General features: G+C 40.0%; 1 protein-coding gene across 1 annotated transcript in view; it reads left to right on the forward strand.

Annotated features, from left to right (window-relative positions):
* The first annotated feature begins 7,913 nt into the window (after positions 1-7,913).
* The window catches only part of notch2 (notch receptor 2), a 42,740-nt gene continuing 23,943 nt past the window's right edge, over positions 7,914-26,710 (forward strand). Inside the window, exons 1-2 of the mRNA XM_080506423.1 lie at positions 7,914-8,049; positions 19,291-19,372. Coding sequence (XP_080362549.1) covers positions 7,977-8,049; positions 19,291-19,372 — 155 coding nt within the window. The 5' untranslated portion in view covers positions 7,914-7,976. The remainder of the gene's footprint in view (positions 8,050-19,290; positions 19,373-26,710) is intronic.

Raw genomic sequence — 26,710 nt, forward strand, 5'->3', positions numbered from 1 at the left:
ACATAATAGATGTGCAAACTAAAACATTGCAATTAATACTAATTAATTACCACAAATTGTATTAATCCCACATAAACAAACATTTTAAGTTCTAATCGTTACAATTTTAGATTAGTCATTAAATTAAAAAATATTGACTCAGATAATATATTATTTGAGAAGAGCTTTTTTTTCATCCTATTTCTAACTATAATCATTACAAGAACTTTTCTTGAAACTCTTGAGTTCATATGTTGAGTGTAGCAATAACTAGCAAAAGATTTTTTCAATAATATCGAAAGATTTGACATACACACATGCATATCTCCATGCCATTTCCCTTTTCCTAGCTTTGTCATACTTTGCTCTTTTATCCAGACGTTGGTTTATTAATAGTATCATATCCAGCACCCACTCACATACACACAATACTGGACTTTGGCTGTGAGAACGCGAGCGCTGAAGTGTGAATTCCTGCCATGCCTGTCTTTTAGCAGCTTGTGAATTTATGATACAATTAACCCTGGATGATAGGAAGAGCACACTGACTTTACGCTCTGTAACCTTCGCCGTGTCAGATGAAAACACAAACACGCAGAGAAACAGGATCTCACAGAGGTGCCACATTGAGTGTGAACTGAGGGGAGTCCCAAACACCCAGAAAAACATGTTCAATCGAGTAGAAATATTGCATTAAATCATTAAAGATAGCAGACCAAGAGAATACTGTGGGACATAAATATGGTTGGAAAAAAGTTTCATGAAAGAAAGCGAAGAAGAGAGATTCAACACCAACATGAGTTGTTTTGATTTATTTACAAAACATGAGCATTTTACATCTTTTCATGTCGTTATACTTATACCGGGCTCATTCTATCTGTACGTCTCGTCTTTGTGATATGTTCTCATATCAATCTTGTCTCTTGTGTTACCGGTTGTGAGATTAATTAAAGATAAACACAACCTTGGGCCTCAAACGCCACAGAATGGTGGAGGAGGTTTGGGGTGTACGTGTCAGCATGTTTTGAGACTGATTTGTGCTTGCAGTGGTGGAATTGGTGGAAATTGGACTTTTACCTGCACCACATCAGCATTTTCATTGCACTTGACACGGTCAGTCATATTCATATCAATCATCACAGGCACAGCTATTGTGATTGCTGCTATACAAAGTGCTCACACACCATTGGGAGTAACTTGATGTTGACTGGGGATTGAACAGCTAATTATAGGATAGCAAGACGGCCGTCCCTAAATCCCAAGTGTAGATTCAAGAGATGATATAAAGTGAGAGTTGATAGGACTCGGTTTGTTCACTGCGAAACCTCGTTCAATCTCAGATATCATTGGCCGTATAGTGGCGTGTTCATTATGGTACGGTACAGGCAAAGGTCATGGTATGAATTTCAGATCCTCTGCCATTATTCCCCTTTTCTAAAGCAGTTCTACTAAATCCGGAAATCTGGAAGTGATGCTACCATTATATGAAGCTTTTTTTTACCCCCCAACTATGGATTGACTTAAAGTTTCTTACATTGTAATATCTCTCCAATAAATAGTTCGGATATGGAGCAAATTTGAGCAATGTGGTCATTTGTTTTGTTCCTCAAACCAAGTGCTACTTAGGGGGAATATTTTTCCATGGAAGATTGCATTCATCATTCTGGTATTTATGTTGTTTCTTCCTTGAACCAAAGGCTGGGAGAGGCATCAAAATGTACACCCCCAAACTTTTTATTTAACAAAAATGTTAGGTCCATGCAATCCCTTGACGTTTCCCTGTGCAGTCGTCTTTTTTATTTGAGCTGATACTTTAATCAAAAAAATTTACTTTATTTGATGCTAATTATTTGACGCTCTTCCAAAGTATAAATGTAAAGTACTCTACAAATAAACAAACCGAATAATAATGCACTGACTAAAAAATGCGAAATATAAATAACAATTAGTGAAATCCGAGCGATAATAGTAAGTTATAAGAAGACATTTAAAACAGGGAAGCTGACTTAGCCTGGGTGAGATTTTTGGGTCATGAGTTCTGGGAGAACTGGGAAGCACCAATGGTGCAGGCACCCATTGTGACAAGTCCGATTATGACACCGTAGAAAGGAGACCTTTCAAGGAATCTAAGGCCACAAAAAAAGCTTATAAGGTGTCAAAAGTTCAACAACAAAAAAAAAAAGGAGGAGTATCGTCATACATTTCAAAAAGTGATATCTTATCTGAGATCCTGTAATCAATTCTAAACTCACAGAGGGCAAAGAAGTAGTGTTGTGGAAACATGAGGAACGGCCTGTTACCACAAATGAGCAGTATGCACGCATGGGTGCACATGCAGAGCACATGTTGCATTCATTTCAAATCTATTTAAAGGGTTCATTATGTGATTCCTCGACATTGCCCTAAACAGCATTACTTTAAGCTTCCATTAACTAAATTTGTACATTTTGTTTTGTTAATGTATTTAAAAAAAATGTTTTTTAAACCTTAGCTTTACTTTTCTTAGCGTCCCCAGTCAACACTGACACCATGCTGAGGTGAATGGAGCTGAACTGTTTTTTTCAGGATGACTGAAGGATAACTAAGAAAACCAATGAGTGAAGCGAATATGGCAGTAAGATGATATGCTAATAGTTGTTTGTGACTAAGGAAGTTGTAAGCAGGGTGGCGTTATGTGTGTGTGTGTGTGTGTGTGTGTGTGTGTGTGTGTGTGTGTGTGTGTGTGTGTGTGTGTGTGTGTGTGTGTGTGTGTGTGTGTGTGTGTGTGTGTGTGTGTGTGTGTGTGTGTGTGTGTGTGTGTGTGTGTGTGTGTGTGCATGGGAGGGGAATATAAACCTTGCAGGATCTAGATGACACTGCTGGAGCCGCTATTTTCCCACAGTGCAATATAAATAGCCCACGAGTGTGGGGTGATGGTGGGCATGCTGGGGCGCTCAAGGGAGGATCCCATCTACACACAACAGCACATTCCTGTCCACCTGGCCCTGCCAGCGCTGTAGGTCAACTTACAAGATCTCTTCACATGCATGCACACAAGTGCAGTGTGCATGAGTCCACCCACCCCACCCCCAACACACACACACACACACACACACACGCACCTCTCCTCATCCTCACACCTTAGCTCCTTCATCACCTGTTTCCTCACCCCACTTCTCAACAGAACTCCTGACTGAGGGTCCTGGCCACATCACGCTTGGCCACTTCGTGCCTTCGCACTCGATGACTTCCCACCTCTGACCACCAAGGAACGCCATGACGCACACGTTCACTCGCATACACTATCTCGGTTTCTCACGCAACCACGCTCGCAAAAATCTGTGCTTTCCTCGAGGAAGCTGACCACTGCCAAATGGTGCATTAGTGTAACATATACTTCACATCCAAAGCCACAAGACAGCTACGGTGTAAGCTGGAAATACCATTGCAACATTTTCTTGATTTGCACGATGTTTGCATTGTGACTCAGGAATTTATCAGCAACTAGTAACTGCCTCAATCAAGTGTTAATCACAATTGAGTGATTGTGCCAATAGAATACAACTTTTCATTCATGGTTACTCAGCATTGGTCCTATCTTAATGTTTTGCCATAAAACTGAAACCAATAAAAAATTGCAGGTAGGTTTATTGTCCCATGTCAAACAAAATAAATCATTACACTGATTTAGTGCTGATCTGTCAGCTTTTTAAACATATGAGAGCATTATTTGACTCAGTGTCAACATTGAGCTCGTATAACCCAGAGTTCACATATGAAATTGGTTTACTGTGATACTTCAATGCATAAAAAAATCTTGTATCAGATCTACATCTATCTATTAACTAAACACCATGTAGTTCTGCATCTTGCAGTGTTGACATGGAGCCAAACTGAAATTGAAGCAGTTGTGGTCATAGACACAGAATAAAACTACGCCCTCTAGTCCTTCAATATGTATTTCAAACCTACTTTAACATAAGCATTTATAACTGATTGTGTAAGAAGGGAAGCAGTAAATAATGTAAAGCTGTCCAGGCTGCTTCTTCTGCAGCAGTCAAAACAGTTCACTGTAAAAAGAAGAGGCGATAATCAACCCTAAATATACCCCGTTTTACTTCCTGGCCGCCAGATCTGCTTACACGGTACAGACGACACATGACAGATGATGCTTCCGGCACAACGTATTCAAGAGGCGAGGGCACAGGGGGCATCAAAACTTCACACGTAATGCTAAACACAAGCTCTGCAAATGGCCCGCTGGCTTATGTGAACTAAAAAAGTTCTCACTAATGCCTTCATAGCTGGTCTTCACAGGCGTGTTTTCCAATTTCATGGCACACGACTCAAATTAAAAGTATAAATTACGTGTCAAGCACTTATTGAACGTGAAATCAATGAATGAAACGCATCACAATTTTATACTTTGAACTTTAAAGAAAATGAACTGCTCCAACTGAAAAATAAAAAGTGTATCAGCTGCTAAAATCGGGTATCACACTTCTCGGCCTCCTTTGGAAAGTTGATGTGGGGGTACTGGAAAGGAGATTCCAACCTGTTTGTGGTTGATGGGATTCATGCATAAGAACAGGCACATCATGCAGGGGAGTGTATGCACACACACTCACACATACACACAGCTGTGTTTCCATCAATTCAGGGAACTTTATATTTACTTACATTCATTTCCTGGATGCTTACTCTAACATTAACCATAACTACCACTTATCTAACCCTAAACTTTATCTCGCCTTAAGACATGTCATCACCTCAAAATTCAACGTTCAATTTTTGTCCCCATATCTCAGGCAAGTCCCCATACTGTGAGTGTGTTATCAGGTTTAGCTATCCCTATATAATATGCTTTTGCACGCACACACACACACACACACACACACACACACACACACACACACACACACACACACACACACACACACACACACACACACACACACACACACACACACACACACACGCACTTTCCGCAGTGTAATCAGTCATTACTATCTGCCACCTGAACACTATGCTCCGCCGAATAAATCTACTTCCTGACAGCTGGAGTCGCCCTGACTGATGGTCTCCTAATCAGTGTGAAGAGCCTCAACATCGATGAAAGCAACTCTCCCCCCAGTGTGAGAGAAGCAGCTGATATCACAGGTCAAGGCCAAGTTTCTTACTGCCCCGTGGTTGACCTGAAACACCCAATATTTAAACACAATGAAGTCCAGCTAAAATGTGCTGTTTGAAAGCTGAAGCTATAAACACAACTTAGTTTTTTTTGTTTTTGTTCGGATGACTTTGTTGTTTCTTCGTGAAACGGGACAGTTAAGTTAAAGTTCGTAAGTCTATCCAGCATTAACAATTGGTGAACATGTGTAAAATCTCATACTTAAATCAAACTGATTTTGAGGAACAATGAGATTTACGTTTCTGTCTGCATTGCCTTCAAATGTTATTTTTATTTTTTTTCTCTGAAATTGGATGTTACATTTTTTCGAGCTAGTCTTTCGTCGGAGCAATGGAAGGAGGAACTAATCAGAATTTTCTGCTTACGAGTCACAGCCACACCCTTTCTCACCCCATTTCTCGGCAAACTTCAGAGGCTCACATCTGGACTGACATCATTCTGAAAACAATGCTGCAGACCATGATTCTCTGATGTGAAATAAATCAATATTGGCTCAGAGACTCTACCATGAAATAGGATATTTAACACAGTGCAGGAGGAGAAATCGTGAATTGAATTTATAACTTCACAACCACACCATTTCCTGAACCCAAATGCAGAATGGCTTCGAAATATGTCAACAAACAGTTGAATAAGCAAATACGAGACTGGATTCCTCAGTATAAACAGCATCTGACCAAATGCCTGAACAGCGTTTGTTGTGGTGCCAACACCTGACATCCAGCCATGCATAGAGAGCAAGAGCTTGACATTGGCCGCAGCAATAAAAGCATTGTCAGTGCGGACCCCTGAGGAGATCAATTTGCTCTCCTCTGGTTCCAGGCCTTTCAGCAGGGTTGAATAGAGGACAAAGGGCCGATTGCAGCAGCAGGAGGCTTTGCAATGTATCACTAATGGGGTGTAAAGACAAACAAATCACTGGGATGAGACGAGGTCTTCTTATTGTGATGAGCCTGTCATTTACACCTGGACCATTGACCCCGATAATGGATGTTGACTATTTCTGTGATCACCGATTGTTTATGAAGTGAATTATAGGATGACTGTAAGGGTGTCGTGGTTCACTATTACTTCACTAAAGGAAAATAAAACAATTAAAGAATTAACTATGTTGTATAACTCTGTCTTTCTCTTCACAATCTTGACAATCTCAATTACTCTGTATGATAAATAAAAGGTTTATATTTTCTGTGGAACTTATAATCTCATCATCACTGATTGATGAGAAAATAATCACGGCTTTTTCTCATTGTTTACTCATAAGTCTCATTATTAAGTCGTGTTTGTTTGACATTTATCTTCTAAAAGAGAACTTTTCATTCAGTCTCAAGTTTGTGATTATTCTATGACTGGGGCGGAAGAAAAGAATCACAAAAAACTACTAACGTGAGTGTTAAATATAGATTTATGCCAAGTAATCGATTGAGCTTCGATCATGGAAACGCTATGGAGTATGTCCATAGTTTTAACCAACATTCAACCAATAAAATGTCTGGTTTATACATTAATCTAATTAAAAAGAAATCTCCCTGAATAATATTTATAGAATGTGTTATTTGATTGAAAACTGCTTTGAATGAAAAACGTTTTTAAATTGAATCCAGAGCCTACTATTGGTAATACAGTTCAAAAGTAACCACAGTGAGTTGGTTTTCAGAAGAACTTTTTTTTTTTTTTTTTTCCACACTCACACTGAACCTCGCCGTACATGTTCAGTCGTCTCCACGTCTGGCAGCAACACAGTGAAAATAAACTTAACTGTCCAGAATGACCTTTGTCTATCAACGACACCATGCAATTAGAGAGATGACTAACGTGAAAGCTGCAAGTATCAAGGCTGACAAACCAGTTAATGGAGGAAAAATTCACCTGTCAGTGATGTTTTCGTAAGGCTCCTAATAAAGAGCACAAACGAACAACTTCACAGGTGTAATACATTGCATTAGAAGATGCAGATGTGGATTTAGAGATGGTGTTTGATACACTTTGTTTTGTCTGTTCAGTGTACCACCGCACACATCTTTGCAAGAGAGAGATGTTTGCATCCACATCTCTCTATAATACCGCGGTTATAATATATGTGGTTATAGACTGTAGGGAAACCTAAAGAGATGGTGAAGGGAGGGTGTGTAAAACAAGCGGGGGGCGTATAAAAAACACACACCATTGAACGGGTTAATTTTGAGTCATACCAGACTCCGAGAAGTAGAGAAAAAAAAAATGAGAAAAAAAAAATTCCTCCGCCGCGACAACACGGTCAACGAAAACTTTAACTTTTTTTTTTTTCTTTGCGCTCGCGCCCAGGAAACTACGAATCGGTCGATATTCCTCCTCACCAAAAAAAACAAAACAAAAGAAAAATATAGGCTGCGAGTCCGATTATTAGCGATGCAGTGATTCTGAAGTTACTTAATAAAATAAAAAAAAAAACCTTCTACCTCCCTGTCTGATTATAGTTCCTGCGTGACTTCAGCGGAAGGATACTCGTGCTCGCGCCCTCCCTCGCGGTGACTCTCACGTCTGCGGCGCAGAGAGGAGGGAGACTTTTTCAGCGCAGTGTGACCAACACGAGTTATTTTATGACGACACGGGACACTTTTTCTCAACATCGCAGCTCGTAACAAATAACTGAAATGTTATAACCTCCTTTTACAGATGGTGTTTATCCCTTAGAAATTTGCGTCCGCAAGCGGAGACTTCTTTTTTTTTAGGAGGGGGGGAGGTGGAGTGAAAAAGAGGAGGGGGGGGGAGTTTTGAGAACGAGTCGTCCACCGGAGACAGTTCAACTCTTTTTGGCTGGCGACCTTATGTGGATTCTACAGAAAACATGGAGAAGATACCCGGTTTCTCCTCGGGAAAGTCGCTCGCCTTTATCTTCTGCTTCGCCCACCTCTCTCTGGGTAAGTTGAGTCCCGTTTTTTTGTTTTTTTTTTGAGGGGGGGGGGGGGGGGACCAGCGTTTGGTGTATTTATTTGTTCACAAGTCATAACGCTTGCTGTCACGTCTGGTGAGTTTTTGACTTCTTGGCATCTGCGGGACTCGAGGCTGGACCTCGCATCTCTTCGCATAAATCATCCCCCTTCTCTCAACTCTGCGAAAAGTAAAGGCTGACGTTTGAAATTGTTTTTTTTCTGTGGCATTTGTGTCTTTCTTGCGTCCATTTCGCAGGTGATAACTTTAAGGTCTGGCCTCTCACACAAAAGCCATGTATGTTTAATTAAAGTCAGATTTACGTCTATCCACACGACCATGGTGCTTCCATTCGGGTTATAAGGGACACACACGTCTCTTACATGGCAGCAAAAAGTTCATATTTGACAAATCCAGAGAGGTCTGGTCTGTATGGCCTACTACTTGAGCTGATCGCACCGCTGCCCAGATGTTGACGAAGGCTGAGTTGAGGGAAGGAGCTCAGATAGTAAATTATGTTTAGACTACGAGGGGCTGTGAGTGATGAGGGGCTGGCTGCAATTTGGATCAGGTCAAATGTCTAACCATCGTCATCTACCTTTACCACTACTGCTGTGAATTTTTTTATTTTTTTATTTTTTTATTGTTGGGTGAATTCTCCATGCAAGGGCACTCTGCACTCTGTGAAAAAAATTAAATACCTACATGTGATTTAAAATATTTTGATCAGTTGAATTAAACACAAGTGTTACGCACAATACATGTTTACATAATTCCAGCAACATCAAAAGCGTTGACTTAAGCTTGATTAGTGTTGATCCTTTTTTTTGTTTTTTGTTTTGAGATTTCAACTTAAATCAAAATACTGTTTAATCACTTGAAGTGTTACTGTTGCAGAACAGCTCTGCCAGGAATTCGTCCTCTGGAGCAAAAAACCTATTGTTTTAAAGTTGACTGTCATTAGGTATTTATCAGCATTGTAGTTTGTAATGATGTGGAGCTTATTGTATGATATAGGTGTGAATTTCTAGTATTTTATATTTGCTCCATTGCCATTTGTGAGATAAGATTGGATTGATCACATGTTCTAAGTTACTAACAAAGTGAATGGTCAGTGTAAAGAGAAAGGATTATTTTAGGCTGCACTGGTCCTTTATAATAATAATAAAACCAACAATAATAATATATTTCTTATTATTATTATTCATATTTACAGAGACAATATTTTTTGGGGAATGCCAGAGAACAGACCAGATGAACTGATCATGCAATAATTTAGTTTCTGAATACGTAAAAAACTTTAAAAAACTTTAAAACAGTCGTGACTCTACCGAGGCCATGTCCTTTTATTTTATTTCCCCCCTGATGTTTGCATAGAGCTAATCCTTGACAAACGGAATTTATGGTAAAGAAACACATGCTTGTGTAAACACCAACGCTGTTAGCCTCATGTAACAATATTTTACTAATGTCTGACCGAGATAAGATAACATGTCAAATTTTCAGTCGGAGTAGCTTTATCTGCTGTCATGACATTTTATGTTCGATTTTTATATCGTCCATAGTTACATTAAGAATTTACAGGGTTTGTCAGTATTTGCATTAGTAGGTTTTTTTTTTTTTTTTTTTGAGAAATATGAGAATGCCTGTAGCTTTTTGGAGCTTTTACATAATGGTTGCTAAAGCATTGGAATTGATACACTCTCACGTGCTTTCATTTCAGGCTTTGCTCGGGGTTGATCTCTTCAGCCCCTGCTTTTCTTTCTCACGTTTTTCTCATTGACTATAGGTGACTTGTTAACAGTGACGTTACACAAAAGAAGAGGAGACAATGTAAAAGTGCCGCAGGCGGTGCAAGAAGAAGCATAGGAATGTTGTTGGTGTTTGACATTCCTCCCTCCCTCCCGCGCTCTGTCCATGTCGCTCCCTCGCTCACTCACTCACTCACTCACTCACTCACTCACTCACTCATTCACTCACGCACGCACGCACATATGCACGCACATATGCACGCACATATGCACTCTTGTCTGCTGTTTTTCCTGCAAATAATGCACTTGAATATAGTTGCTACGCTGCACAGCTCTTGATGCTTTGTCTCACCATCTCCATACGTATGCATTGCAAAAGTTCAAAATAGTTTTGCATCAGTTTCCTTCATAACGAAGGCCTGACATGTTGGTTATAGGTTTCGATGGGAGGAGTTATGCATGGCGAGCCGATTGGTTCACTGCGATCATGTTCCAGCGAGCCAGCCATAGACAGCCTGACCATTCTTGAGGAAGCGTAGGTGCCATTGTTTGTGGCACACGACGGCGTTACCTCTGCAGCGTGGGCATGTGGATGGTTGCATATTTGCCCAGTGCAAACTGCAGACGGCTTACATGGGTGCGCGTATCTATTTGCGTGTGCGTATGTAATGGATTGCGGATACAAGCAGACAAAGGCGAGCGATTGTGCTCCCCGTGGTTTACTTGCATCTGACCCAAGTTGGAGCCTGGTGTGAAATGTGATTTATCTGCACTATGCTTCACCCTGTATTCAGAAGACAAAGTCATTTATTGAGCGGCCTACAACGTTGCCTTATTAACAGACGATTAGCTCCACCCACAAGCCCCGTGGCTTTGTTACTAGTAATAAATTGTCTGAAAAGATCTTCTCGGTTACGCCATCCAACCCTTGCTTTTCTCTTTTCTCAGTTAAAGCACCCCACAGTCTTTGCACCATACATCTGTGCCAGCCCTTTAGCACTGTCATGTTTCAGATTATATGCACTTTCAACTTTCTTTAATGAGTTATTGGGACACCCTGATGACAGGGCGTTACAATTGTCCGGCCAGGAAGTAACAAATTCATTGATTAGTTTTTAATTTAACTAACAGGCTCCTAATTTCAGAAATAATTACCGAGGTGAAACAAGGCAGTCCTGCAGATTTGTTTAATGTGGGAGTTGAAGGATAAGTCCTGGTCAAAAATGACTCCCAGATTCCTCACAGTGCATCTGGAGGTCAATTAATACCGTCGAGTGTTACTATATCTTTATATTTTTTTTTCTCTCAGATGCTTTGGTGCAAATATAATAACTTCTGTTTTATCTGAGTTCAGAAATAGAAAAGTACGGCTCATCCAAGCCTTCTCATGCAACAAGTTAATCAGTATAATAATATTTTTATAGATGATTTGTTTGTCATCTGCATAGCAATGGAAGTTGATGGTGTGTCTCCTGATAATATTCCTTATAGGAAGCATGTATACTGTGAAAAGTATAGGTCCTAAGTCAGAACCGGTTAATGCTGTACCTTTAAGCCCGATGATGTGTTGTCGTCTGTAATAGGATGTTATGATCAAAATGATCATATGCAGCACTGAGGTTTAACAGGAAAATCATAAATAACTTTGACCAGAGCTCTAAAACCTGACTGAAGACTTAAATAGGTTGTTAGTGCAAACACTGTCACATATCTGACTTGCAACAACTTTTTGTAAGATTTTAGAAATAAAAATAAGCTGGATATTGGCCTATAGCTTGCTAAAACACCTGGATCAATGGTGTTTGTTTTTTTTAAAGAGGTTTAGCAGCAACCTGAAAGGGTTGTGGTACATAACCTGTTATCAGTAATTATTATTAAAGCTATGTGGATCAGATATAGTATTGATATACTAATCAGGGGGAAAATGTCTGAACAATTTTGCAGATCTCACAAGACATGTTGGTTTTGAGAAATGAAGATAACTCAGAGAGCTATATAGGAGGGAGAATGGATAACTGTAATTCAGGTTCTGTTAACATATCTGAAGATGTGGTTGGTCTATGACAGCATTAAATAATGTGGAAAATAGTATGTGTCACTGGGCGAATCTGTTTGACCGCAATCCAGATGCATGAGTATTAGTATATTCATGTTTTCACTCCGTGCATGTCATGTCAGCGTAGAATAACGGCATCCTCAATCTAAAAACTTATTGTGATGATGATAATAGTAGTATTAAAGATGCATAATAGACAAAGTTAGATATTTATGGGTCTGTCATCATACGGCTGATAAAACATCAGTTCTCACTTGACCCGTTTGTTCCTGCCGATTTTAATCGTACCAAGCAGGCAAAATTAAAATGATGTGAGATGTATTGCTGCTGCGAAGGTCGTGGGGGATTACAAAGTGTTGTGTCTGCACTGTTCAACAGGTTAGCAAATTAACAGGGAATTACTGGTGCCTGCATTCCTTGGCCAATGCAGTCCCGTAATCCTGGAGACGGGCAAGCAGGGCGCATGGAGTAATGAGCAAAGCACATTAGGTAGGACGACGAGAGAAACTACCTGGAAATGCTTAAAATCTAATTCTCTTAAACAAGGTTATGAAATAGAAATCGGTTCACAAGCAACTTGCTTTCATAATGCATCTCATTTTGTTATTTGGATGTCCAATCAATTGAACTATTTTTGGGGGTCTTTATTTAGAAAGTTATTTCTCGGATGTACATTTGGACTGGTTGGGCAATAGCTGGCTTAATACTAATATCCAGTAGTCATTGATGAATGTGTTGCCGTCGCTCTCTTTGCTCTATAATCCATTACAAATCCTTGACATGATTTGAACAAACAGTAGGCTGATCACCAATTATTAGTAGTCTCCTGACCGTTAAAGTGATTTCCTGTATCTGTATTATTGTAAAAGGAAACAGACCATCAATGGGGCGATATATAATATACTACAATTTGTTTTGATAGCTCCCCACATCTGAAGAGTTAAGGCGTTGATGGGCAGGTCCATCCTTGTGCGCACACAGAAACCAAAAATAGCCATTCAGTCAGACTCTACCATTAAATATCTACCTTTAGCAGTTTTACACTCATTCATCAAATCGGTTTTTATAACTTCACAGTTTATTGTAATTGAAAAGATTATGGGCTAGACTGAGGTTGGACTTTTAAACTCATGATTGAATCATGTTTGATGCCTCTCAATTTTGTCTTTATCTTAATTGGCTTCCGTTCGATGTAAACACCAAACACCCTCGATGTTTTATGGTCTGGTTATTCACTTTGAATTTTCTTTATATATAGTTATAAAAATAACTTATTTTGCTCATTTTCATATGCTGTTGTAATTTATACACGTTTACCATGTTAATGTCATAAAACACTGCTCAGTTGATAATGGCAGAGTGAATATCTACAATTAACACTCAACTCAGCACAGCATACATACAATAAGTTTGTAGTATCGTTAAAAAGAAATGTAATACGTGTATATAAAAATTTCTGCATATCAGACCTTATTGGGAAACATGAACTGACCAAAACATAATGTAATAAAAAAAATTAATACGTCAATGGATATTTGTCACAATCAAGTTTGAACCACAGCAGAGATGAAAGTAGCCAGATAAGGATGGCGTGTGGACTTTCTCAGTCAGTGAGCCTAAGAGGAGGCACAATGACAGGCCACAAGAAAAAGAGACGCAATAAATAGAATTGAAATGCTTTAATAGTCTCCATGGGGGAATTTCTTGCAACATAGCTGCAGAAGAATACAGAATAAATAGAAGACAAGACCTCGTCTCTCAGTGTTGACCAGTGCATTAAATTTGTGGTCTTGGTCTTGATGAAATGACAAATAAGTTGCTTTCTCTGTTGTTACACAATATAAGTTAGATCAGACATGGTGTGAGGAAAGACTACAGAGAAGTACTAAATACATTGTGGTAAACCACTGTTTCTTTTCTGTAGGTCCTGTTTGCTTAATTAATCCCTTGATTGATTGCTTGTGAACTTGTTATCACGATATTCATGGCTTGGCCAAAAAGTCATATATCCTGTTGCACTAATAAATTGAGCAGCAAAATGCAACATTCAGAAAAACTGCAAATTCCTGACTGAGCAGTACTGAGAAATGAGCTGTCGGTAGAATTAGCTGGATGTTAATATATTAATATTTCTACACTTGAAATGTATGGGTGTAGGTAAGTTTATAATAATTGAAAGTGTTAAATTCACACATTGCACCTTAAAACAGACAAGTTAAGAGACATTTTGAGTCGAGTTTTGGATCCCAGGAATATGTCAACTCAGGGATAATGATTATAATATATGATTTCAAATATATTCAGATGTGGAAATGGTTTTACTTTGCTTTTATTTATGTTTGTTTTTCTATTAAAATGACATTTTGAAAGAAAGACAATCCGAATGTGAATGTTTGAGGGAAAGTCCCTGAATATTACTTGTCTGGACTGATATCCTTGTTTCTGGCTCTCTCTTTCTCACACACACACACACACACACACACACACACACACACACACACACACACACACACACACACACACACACACACACACACACACACACACACACACACACACACACACACACACACACACACACACACACACACACACACACACACACACACACACACACACAAGTCAAGCCAACAAGCCAGCGGTGTATCCTGCTCTCCTGCTGAACCAAAACAGCTCAGCCCTGCTCTGTCTGTACACTCAGCTGAGACTCTCCCAACTTTTCAAAGCAATTACAACACAAAACAAGTGTGTTGTCTATAGGGACCTTTCTGCATCAAGAGATTTGTATCTCAACCACATTTTTTTTATCAATTCAAAATCCTTTTAAAACATTTGCGGGGTCGTCGTCTGTGGTTCATGCTTTGAATCAGATCTTGAATAGGTTTTCAGAAGGCAGAACAGGTGTACTAAGAGTATTCATTTGAAATAAATATGATCAATAGAAATAATTTCATATTCCAGATAAATGTTGCATTTACATATACTTTAACATACTGATAAAGAAAATCGGGAGATTTGAGTCGTCGGTATTCCTTTTGGTATCGACCTTATTCTTTCAGTGAGACCTTAAACTGAAGCTGATTTTGGAGGCTAAATCCTAAAAACTCATGCTCCGTACACCCAGAGTCTTGTGTGGGCCAGTCAAGCTTCCCTCGGGGTAATAGTGTTTAGTTTGAGCTCCGTATCCCTCCTTCCATGCTGAGCTAAGGGTATTTTATTGCAAGTTACCATGGCAACTGTTTGGCCTGCTGGATATAGAGGCTTGTACAGCAATTCCAGGAAATGGGGTTACTTCCTCACTCAGTGCGAACAACTTCCTGCCCCTTCGTCGTATGGATTTGTGCCAGGATCCAGGGACATCCAATTCGTGTGCAGGCTTTGTTTGCTGTTTCGTAATTACTTCCCCATATCCATCCACAGCCATTAGCTCAAACCCCGTCCTCCTTTCTCTCATCTGGCCCGAACTCCTATTCATCATTACACCTATTTAAAGGTTTTTCTGTTCTTCTCATGACACGGCTGGAGTTCTCTCGGGACACGCTGCGGTATCTGCAATAAAGCAGCGGCTTCATAAAGTGCTGAGGGACATGAGCCTAAACAACCTTCTCGTTATATTTCTGTCTAGACCGACAACGACTAAGCATTTTACTTTCTCTTTTTTAGATTTTTATGACACTTAAGGCTTTGCATTTTCGGCTTTTATGTGTTTTTGCCGGAAACTACCCAGATTTAAAAGGGCAACTTGGTTTATTCTCATTTGACCTTTGTGACCATGCCCTTCAGTTGTTTTCTAAAAAAGAAATATTTCCTCAATGGCACTGCCTTGGTAATTGGCTGTTGCCATACAAAGTGATTAAGTTAATGGATAGCCAAACAGGCCAGGTGCTCATTATGCAAAAAAAAAAAAAAAAAAAGAACTTTAAAGCAAGAATAAACAAAATTGCAACGTGAGTCGTTAGTAAACGAGTTCTGTGAGACAGTCATACGCCAAAGCAGTGGCCTTCGGCCAAAATGGAATCACCGCGCATGCTCAGGTTGATAAGGTGTTAGCACGAGCTCCTTGGAGAAAATGCAAACTTGGACTGATGGAAAATGACAGTATTTTAGTTTTCACAGTTCAAGTTTTTATTATTTGTCATTTTTTTCCAATTCGGTTGTTGAGTTGTTTTATGGGAAATCACATACAAATGGCCATTCAGAGCTTCTCTCATCCTTTGCCCTTAAATTCACATTGTGGCGTGACCGCTATCCCAAATGTAATACTCAGTTAAATAGCACTGCCTCAGATCTGTGAACTTTCAAAGACCGATCTCAATAGTTAGTATGAAGGCAGCCTGACATTGGATGAAATGTCTGATACAATAAAGCTGCCTAATCTCTGAAGAATGTGGCAGGCTCTCTCAAGATGATAGCTTAGGTTAACATACCAAGGTGCAGGACAATGCAGCTTGAATGACTCAAAACAGTATAAATACACACTAACACGGGCACCTACAGCATTGCTCTTTTTAAGTATTGTTTTGTTATTCTCACCTCTAAAATTGAAAGAAACACAGAGACTGTAACCTTTCCCAGGTTTCTTCACTGCAAAAAAACCCAAAACGTATTTGCTCATTCGGTTCATATTTGTGAAGCGTTTGTTTTCAACCTTTGGAGATGCAGTGTTGAAGCCATATGGAATGACATTATTTTGCATTTTTGTATTTGTGGGCCATCATAAAACATGTGACAATTAATGAAGACTTAATGGTTTTAACCCATTTAGATCATGAGTGTCCTTCTGATATGATCTAATAAGTGAAAATGATTATGGTTTTTAATCATGCATGTTGGAAAAGGTGAAATCGTACACTTTACAGCACTGCATGGAGAAGCTTGTAAACATTTCTAAAGGTCATCAACAGATGGATGCTACTATCGCCTTGTGTCTTAGTTGGTAACGAACCAAGAACTTATTTTTTCATCTTGATATCGAGTCCAGCAAATTTCACTATACTTCTGGGTGGCCCAAAGACATTGGCAGCATTTTTTTGTCTTTCAAAGGGCTGTATATAATGGTCCAATCTGCAGGTACAACTTCCACCAGCAGAGATCAAACAACATTCCCAGTCTCAGCAGACAAAATTGTCCTCCTTTTGCTTTCTTTTCCGTATCTCCTCAAATTCTCCTATGTCCATGTTCACACACACACACACAACACCAGAAGATGTGGTAATATTGAGTGAGAAGAAAACACAGTTTTAATCAGGACAGGTGTAAAAAACAACCATCACTCGGTCAGGTAACTTCTGTGTTTCTTCTCAGCTCACACCATCTGGCTGTAGTTTCATTGTTGACTTTGTCGATCCAGCCTTATCTCGGCTTTCATTCCTGGGAAGTGTTTCTGTCCGTGGCTCATTGATAGTAAAGTGTGAGAACAGCGAGGCAGGGAGGTAACCAGTCTGAATCGCAGTTCACAACTCAGTCATCGGAACTTGTTTAAAGAAAATTGTTTGTTTTCAGAGAAAATTATTCCAACTTTTAGTATGAGAATTGGTGAATTGCACTCTGAAGGCCTGTGTGTGTTGCAATCACACAGGAGAAGGCCGGCTGTTCCATATCTGCTGAAACCATTGTCTGACATTGTGACAGTGTACGTGGGAAGCTCGTCAAACCAGTTGAGGGTTTAGAGCAGCTCTTTTTTTTTTTTTTCATTATTTCTGCTTTATGCATTGGGCTTCACTGCTCTCCACTTCTCCAGCCTCTCAGCTTTACTGTTTAGCTGCTTTGGCAGTTGTGTGCTAGAATACTGGCATCCTGTCAAGCTATGCATAGTTCTGCTCAGATTTATTACATTTCATAGTTTTTTTTTTTTTGTTAGTTTTTTTTTAATGACTTTAATAAAAATGTTACAAAGTACAGCTTTGTATTAATAGGCGCTTCATTAAAACCCAAGGTGAAGGTTCCCCATATCGCTCAGGTCTAACCACATATGTGGAGACGTGTGTTGTTTTGTTATGACAAATGCATGAGGTCCAAAAATAATCTGATACCATCGAACACTTCATTACAGATGTCTGTGCGATTGTGTCTGTGTGTCGTTGTGTGTGTGTGTGTGTGTGTGTGCGTGTGCATGTGTGCATGTGCGGGCCTGCAGGGATTATGAATTTCACAGTGGTTTATGTATGGTATCCCCGTGCCTAATGGACTATGTCTGTCAGCCTGGGCCTAAAACATTCGTCTGGCTTCACTCTCTGACCAAGTGAGTTCAGGGACACTGAAAGTTAGAGTACCATAAAAAAAACATAGACCAATGCGTGTTCAACTTGAACTCTGTAAAAAAAAGCACAATGAGTGGGGGTTCTTGATAGTTACCGTCGTCGTAATGACTCTTCAACTCGAGTGACACTGTGATTAATCTAGGTGCAGGAAGCAACACCACTGCTGAACACACTTCCTGTAATGCAATGACTGTTTTGTAAAGACTTTGTTGGTATTTCTTTGAAATCAGCTGACTCTATACCCATACTCTATTCTGCATCTCTTTGTCACGTGAGGCTCTGCGCTAAACAGTTTGGGAATATACAGTATATCCTACCAGTCTTAATGGTTTGTATCGGCTTTATTTCACCAGCGTATCACATTGATAGATAACGACTGAGGACACACGCATCTGTCTGGCACGTTGGACTGGCATAGTGTGCGTGAAGACCTCTTGAGCCATGTGTCTTTGTCGGCACGAAGCCACACAATGGCGGATGTGTCTGGCTACGAGTGCCTTCGCCAGTGGGGGAGATAGTTGGACTTTGTCGTCCCCTTCAAGGCTAATTTTTGTCTCCGTGCTCGTCCGGCTAGCCTCTTGTCTGCTGCCGAATTTCAGGCCAGTTTTGTATGGCTGGATCGATAGATATAGCAGCCTCTCAGATTTATTTCTCCGTAAAACTGGAGGGGAAAAAGAAAAAATGTCTGTATTATGGAAGGTGCATGTGCATGTGCCTTTGTGTGTATATGTAGGGAGAGGGGCTTTCAGCACTGATAAAACACTTCAGCCAAAGCACTGAATTTTTTGAGGAGCATGTCAAAAATGTGAACCGACAACTTTTCTTAAACGTCAAAAACTAAATGTGGTCTTTGTGTGGCTTGGCACGCAGCAAGAAAATCCGATATCAGACCCCTCGTTGGGTTAAACTGATGAGCATTTGGAAATGTCTTTTTCTTGATAGACAAAACTTTGTGTTGTTTTAAATTGTTGATTGAAACATTTGTTCACTTTTCTATTGTCTTACATGTCAACAGTATATATATAAAAGAAAATGTTGATGTCTTAATGGATTATAGAATAGCAGTTTTTAAAACACGACCGTGCAAAGCAAATTAAATGGTTTAAATATTGCCTTTCCATATGTGTTTCATGTTGTCTGACTGTCATCTCTTGTGTCTTGCAGCTCTACAATGTATGGATGAGAAGGCGCCTTGTGTAAACAATGCCACATGCCTGACTTTCAACAATGGAACAGAATACTGCAAGTAAGACACGCTGTGAATGGGTTCTTGAATAAACCTCGATTTTCCGGTTGACTGTGTTCTGTACACACTCGTACAAAACTGCTGTGGAAATGTAAATGCTGCAACAGAAACATCTCATGAGGGAATCCTGGCATGTGAAAGAAAAGACCAGAGGAAGATTAAAACAGATTTCTTCTCTTTTTTTTTTTATCAACCATGAGGTTGGGACCATGAGGTTGGGACCATGAGGTTTTGCTCAGGCACGAAGGAAGGAATAAAAGACTGCTCTGTCTGTCTGGGAACAATACCAACACACACACTTTGACTTCCAACATTTCATTTTGAGGAGATTTTATGATTTCTTATTCTCTCGTTGCTATAGAATAGCAATTGCCTGTGACGTTGCCAACATATTTGACTACCCAATGATTGCAGTTGTAAATGAGTACCAGAAAAAAAAAATCAATTTGTACCTTGGCTGACTGACCCGGAATGACAAGCAGTCAGTGATTGTTCATTCACACACTAGTGTAAACGTTGTTTTTTTTTTTTTTTTTTTTTTTTGTGGACACATCCAGGTTTCTGTTGATTAAGAACGTGAAACAACTCATGGGAACGTTGCTATCCGTGGCACGTCTGGGGGGAAAAAATAGGCTTGGGTGTAGAAAGTGTAATGGCCACTTTGATACAAGGCTTCCACTTTCTGACAGCCGAGCCGAGTTTGTAATTAACACTTAGCCATCTTTTTAATTGTGCTACCACTCCTTTGCCAAATTCCCAACCAAGAAAAAACAACAAAAAGAAAAACACCATCACTGGTTCATGAACCTGATCGTATTTCATAAGATGCGATGAGAATTCTACCGTGTGTCTGTTCCCAGACGGTGTGGAATTTTAGTACGCTAATGCGTCTGTAAGAAGGGACGAAGGCAGCGACATTCCTTAATCGATGTTTTTGACATTTTTCAGTGTGACAGACGTCGAGCTGCAGGTGCGATGATGCTCATTCTAAAGTATTTTAATGACTTCTGCAGACTCTTTTGAAATGTTGAAAAACGGTATTCCTAAAAGCGCTGTGCAGCTTTTACAGGTTTCAGTTCGATTACAAGGATTTTGTCCTTCGATTTGATTCCACGATTCATCACCAGCCCAGCTCACTGCTGAATGAGTGTGTCAGTCCTATTTAGCGCGTGGCATCGCCGGTGCGTGAGCCCCGAAAACTCTTGGGCGACATAGCATGTAGCATTGTAGCACGGCCCGGGATTTACCTGCTGACCAGGCGAACTCTGCTGTTTCAAATGTCACTGGTAATTATGCTGCTGGCGTTGTGTGAACAGAGTTAAATGAGATGACAGAAAACGTACATGTTAAGAGGTGTGTTGCCAATTGAGTGATCACCAAACCCCTCCATATTGTGTAAATGTCCATACCCTCCAGAAAGTATTCAAAAAGACGACTTACTACTGTTTATAGTGTTAGCAGAAGACTTTTGGACATTTTATACGAAAGCATGCGTTGTTCTTGCTCTTCTTGGTCGCAGTGGGCTCAGTACTCACACACCGTTTCACCCTTCCACGTCCAAAATGCAAATAAAGCACGCAAAGAATTGTTGCGTTTTGGGATGATTTTACTTATATTTACACAATGCTGGTCCTATTGAAACGGCTCGGATTATTGTGATTATACTTGCATTTTTAAGGACCTAAATGTACATGACTTTTTGTGACACTTTGCACACATAATTGTACATAAACCTAAGTATGTTTGGTATGAGGACTGGTGGTTTGTGTTTCATATTTAATTCAGAAAACTGCTGTAGCTCCCTTTAAATAACCTGCAAAAAAGCTGTAGCTTCATTAAAAGTGCACTGAGGATTGCACTTTAGAATTTCTAGTTGGTCCTTTTCATGTGTGATTTCATGAAATTCACTCAGACAGGTGGAAAAAAAGAACCTTAAAGTTTCCTTTTGACGATGGAAGGTTTACACTATGATACTTTGAAACATTAGTGCAGCAACAATGGAGCAGGAGGCTTTTTTACAAAGTAATTTATTTGAAGTGCAATTAAAAATGTGTTTTCCCTGAAATAATACAATAACAACAATAATAGTTGTTTTTTCAGCATTGATATAAAATAATTCAGAATATTATTTTACCAGTCATCATGTAGCTGTAGTAGCATGTGAAGTAACTGTATTGTACTTTAAGGTGCACGAATACAGCCGAGTGTACATACGGTGCCATGGATGTGTTGCACGGTCAACTAGATTTTGCTTTTAAATGTTTTTAAGGACAAAGAAACACATCTGGATTGTCGCAGCGACACAAAATTAGAGCTATGTCGGTAATATGGGGAGGCAAGAGCATGTCCTCCCTGGATTCTTCACCATTCACACCTGACAGGAAAGCAGCTGGAGGGGGAGTCAGGAGCTCCAAAACACAATCCTATTATTATCCCCCAGTAAGAAAACGATTGCCTTCAGAGGCGCGGTACTTCCCATGAACTGTAAGTTATTGATCAGAAAGCAAAAGAAAAACGTGTTTTTCCAAAACTTTACGGTGAGCTGAAGTCATGGCGTAAATATACTTGAAAGCGTTGATGAGAATGGCCACTTTTGTCTAGAGAGCCATTCATACTGTAACCTGTTCACACAGGCCTTGCTTTGATCTGTTCATTCATTATTAAAGCTGTGGTTATTTGAGGAGCCATTACCTTTTGCCATTAAATCCCTCCTCATACACACCGAGGGTAAGTGTGCGCATGCGTGCGTGCGTGTGTGTGCTTTGGTAATTTTTTTTAAATTTTTTTTATTCCAGAGAAGATATCAATTGATTTCCTCTTACATATCCTCAGTCTTTTATTAAGTCAAGCTTAAGTCCTTCTTTTGTGACAACTGAGTGTTCTTTGATTTTGTTCTTTGATTGGGAGCGACGATAAAGACGCTACAACGAAAAGAGTGGGGAGGCTTTTTTGCCTTGAGGATCTACAGAGAAAAGCCTCTCAGTTCAGAGAAGTCAGCTGACAGAGAGAAGGCTTGCTGTTAAACTGATTAAATAGTCAGTCAATTTTTTTTTTTTTTTACTGTGTACAGACTGCAAACATGAACAGCATGCAGACAAATTGTATACACGCGCACAAGCAGACAAATGAGTAGATGTGTGTGCTCATATGTCTGTCCAGCTTCGCGGGCCTCGTACATCTGGACCTTGTCGTCGGTCAAAAGGCTCGTTGTTAGAAAAATCGAATTACGTGTCTATTAGTCTCCTCAGTGTATTGAAGGCACTTGTTTGTAAGTAAACTGTCACTGTGGCCCTTCTGCACAGACTCGCCTAAATATGTCACATGAATCAGGTCAGGGGTCAGACAGTTAGTGATTGGATTATCAATAGAACAATTAATATGGCAGCAATGTATTATTTTTGTCAACTTCTTGTATTCCTGCTAAAAGGTGTAATATTTCTGAAATTGCACTTTATGCTCTCTTGGCTCTTTCTCGAACAATACCACCCGCAATTATTAATTATTAACATTTAATGTCATGAGAGCTATCAGCTATGTAATACAGCAACATGTGTGAGTTTTCTGGTTTAAACAGATTAATAGCTACAGCTACTTATAGTCATATGATTGACTGCACATTTCTGGGTTTTTTTCTCCTTTTCACAAGGAGAAACTCAGTTAAACAAAATATTGGTTATATGTAAAATACACATTTTAAATTGTTCCTATTATTCAAGTTTACTTTTCTGTTGGTTGGTATCCAATTAGAAACCCTGAGCTGAGTTGAATACTCTTGTTTCAGAGTGCCAACCAGACGTAGTGAACTAAAAAAAAAACCCACACACACACATGCAGATAAACATGGTCATTGCCTGATCCAGATGGATACATTTAAGGCCAGTATTTATTTACCCGATAGCTGAAATAACCCTATACCTAAAGAAAACATCTGTATGTTTATATTGCCTCCAGTGATCCAGTGATTTGATACCCATCCAAGTGTTGTGGTCATATGGACATTTTTCACGATTTGACTGGTTTACAATGTTTTCTTCTGTAAAGACACACAAAAATGAGAAGAAAAAAGTGTTAAAAAAAAAAAAGAAGTCTTTTCTCAGTGGGTTCAGGTATTTGACTTTGGACACAGAGAATGTTATGAGAGAAAGTTGCAGTTCGTGGGAGAGGTCGATTGACTGCCTCACAGAGCAGGGTGCAGAGAAGCCGTCGAACCGGTGACACCGCAAGCCATCGGCGTTGGGTGTGCGAGGTGTGAGTACGTTACCGTGCGGATTTGTCAGTTTGCGTGGTCGACATTTGTAACTCCCATCTGAGCTGAAGGGAGGACGTGAATATTATCGCCTGATATAAAAAAAAAAAAAAACAACTTAAGCCCGGTTCGTGTGCCACCAAGGATTTTTTTTTTTTTACCACACACGCAAAGTGAGTCAGACTGACTTCAGTTAATAACTGAACAGTCCAAACAGCAGTGAGGCTTCAATGTTATCTTCTCTCAAAACAGAGAACAAGATCTCTTTGTGTTTTTTTCATGGCTGTGGTGCCAAGTATTTAAGTCTTCCTGCTTTTTTGGTTTAGTTTTTTTTTGGTCTAGAAGCTGTTGTTTTGCCTTTATGTTAAGGAGAAGGGGGAAAAAAAAAAAAAACTTTTCATAAAAGTGAGGGGAGAGAGTTTCTGTGTTGTGCAGACGTGCTGCCTGTTTGATCTGACAGCCAGAATAGCCTGCGGGCCTGACGGAGGAAGAGAAAGGGCCAAAACAAAGGAGGATGTCTCTTTTCAGGTAATTTGAGGAGGAATACCTCGGAGCACAACTCCTTACTAATGATGAGAGAGCGGTGAAGAGGGGGATGGGAGACGGAGGAGAAGCAGCGAGAGAGGGGAGTGTAATTTCCCTCTTTCTACGCCTCCTTCATCAAACTGTCACTCATCCGTCTGTGCCTTCGTCCCTCCCTGTGCTTCAGGGGTCTGAAGGCCTCTGGACACAACTCACCTGGTTTCTCAATTGTTCCATTTTTTTTTTCTTCCATCAGCTCCTTTATTTCATTTTCACCATGAGTTAATTTGTCATTGCTGTTAATGCTGTTTAATTGTTAGTCTAATTGTACTTGTTTACAGTGACTCTCGGTGATAGTTATAGTTGAGATCTCATTTTTGGTGCGGGTCTGGCGTCGGTAAAAGTTGTTGTCGTTCACTGGTAAGTCAACCTAAGGTGTAATCTCGCATCCGCCTCACTCATCAAACTCTCACACCTTCAAATTTAGTTCCGAAGCCAATCCACTATTTCACTCGGCTCCAGCGCTGCCCCTAGCATTAGCCACAGAGTCACACAGAGTTTAGCTTGGTTAGGCATATGATCCAAACTAAAGTCAACAAACAGTAGAGTAAGATACCGAAACCCACAGCAGTGATTTCCCGCGTTCGCCTCTCCGAAGATTTATCTGCTTCCCACAGGCCAGCTGACGGCATTGTAGCTGCGGTCGCAACGGGGAACCACAATGATAAGAGTTTCTTTGTCCGTAATCTGGTGGATGTGCTCTTTCCATTTGTGTGAAAGTCAGGGGCACCTTGAGCCGAGGGCCAAGTTCTCATGCTGGCCTGGGGAGACCTGGAGTTCATTCAGTGTTGTAAGTTCAGATGGTGGAAATAGAATTCTGGGACTTGTAAGCATGGAATGAAGTTGCTCGTAGGTAACAGGGAGACTGTCTCTCGATACCAACATAAATGTGATATTATGTTATTGCTATATTGAGCTTTGAATGGCTTGGGAATGAACGGGAAAATTGTTGATATATTAAAGTGATTTACTTTTTTGTTAGGTGACGTTTTGGTGAAGTGATTTTTGACTTTTAAGGATTAATACCAGCACGCTAAATCGTTCGCGGGCAATATAGACTGTGAGGTCTGGGAGTCAATGCAATTTGACTCGTTTGGGGATATTAATGAAAAAATGAAACAAAAACCCAAGCTGTAAGTAGCAGATTGCGGTTGCTTGAAGCCCTTGAAGAGATTAAAAGCGCTGTCCCACAAAGAGGAAGACTTTCAAAACAGTGGGGAATGTAGCAACCAGACCATAAACCCACACACAGTATGGTGACAAGTGGCTCTGTGCGGCACACTAATGTGGCACCACGGGGTCAAAAGTACCACACTTTGTCATAACCTCACGTTCTCCATCTGCACTGTGGGATGTCAATTGTTTGCATTAGTGCTCTGTCACCTTGCTCATAATATTTCAAAATGTGTTGTATTAAGGAGAGCAGCTATTGTCGTTTCACTTTGAAGAAATGTGAGATATTTAGTATCAAGCATCAGAAATTCACACTTAGAATGTGTCATGTCTTATGTGTTTTTAAAGAAGCTGATGATGAACTATGCATAGTGTCGACCTCGATGTCGACCTTTTATAGGCAGACGCAGCTATTGTTGGGAGAGTCCAGTGAAACCAACCGCAGGATAATGACAGAACAACACACTGGGGCCTGTTGGAAGGAGCTCGCAGGTCTCCACAACTGCTCCCGTGCCGTTTTGCCACGCAGATTAGTCTTTTTTAGGTTTGTTTCTAAACGCAGCCTGTGATTTTACCACATGACCCCGACTGTGGGACTCCACCCTGCTTCGCTCTCTCGTTTTTCTATGTGCTCTCGGCCTTCCTTCTGTTTCCTCTTAGGTTTTGCTCCTTCATTACTTTTCTGATGTTATTTCCAACCCTTTGCAACTAAATTTACTTTATCTGTCTTCCTCTTTTTCTCTTCATTTCCTATACAACTTTTCTTATCCCTCTGAAAGACTCGTCTGTTCCTTTCCCTCTGTTTTGTCATTTTTATGCACTCCAGGTCTCCTTTGCTCTTCTAAAAGACAGAACAGACTTCTGCTGCTGAATGAATTAGTGTAATAGTGATATTTGTTGGGGTTTTTATTTTTTTACATTTTACAAACAAGCCTTTTCTTCTAAGTTCAAACTAAAGAAGCGACAGAATTCGTTATCATTCAGAGGCAGGACAAGCAGCCTCTTTTAAGACGAAGTGTCACTATTAGTGAGGAGTGTTTTTTTTTTTTTTTCACCATACAATCTTGTGATTTATTACAGTTCATATAACAGTTCAAATTCTGACTGCAAGCACAATTGGAAGGAAGTAGGGAGGACGAGTCAGCTGCACCCACATGCACTGCTTTTGATCTATTTTTTGTCTTTTGGTGCGCACAACAGCAGCAGTTGACTAGCCTGGCTGCGCAAAAATAGAGTCAAAGCATACACGTTCAGTGTGTCGGCCCTTTTCTGTATATTAGAACAACTCTACTGTCGGGTCCTCAAAAGCTGGTTTCTTCAGTCTCCTCATGCCTGGA

This window comes from Blennius ocellaris (genome assembly GCF_963422515.1).
Source record: "Blennius ocellaris genome assembly, chromosome: 12".
NCBI lineage: Eukaryota > Metazoa > Chordata > Actinopteri > Blenniiformes > Blenniidae > Blennius > Blennius ocellaris.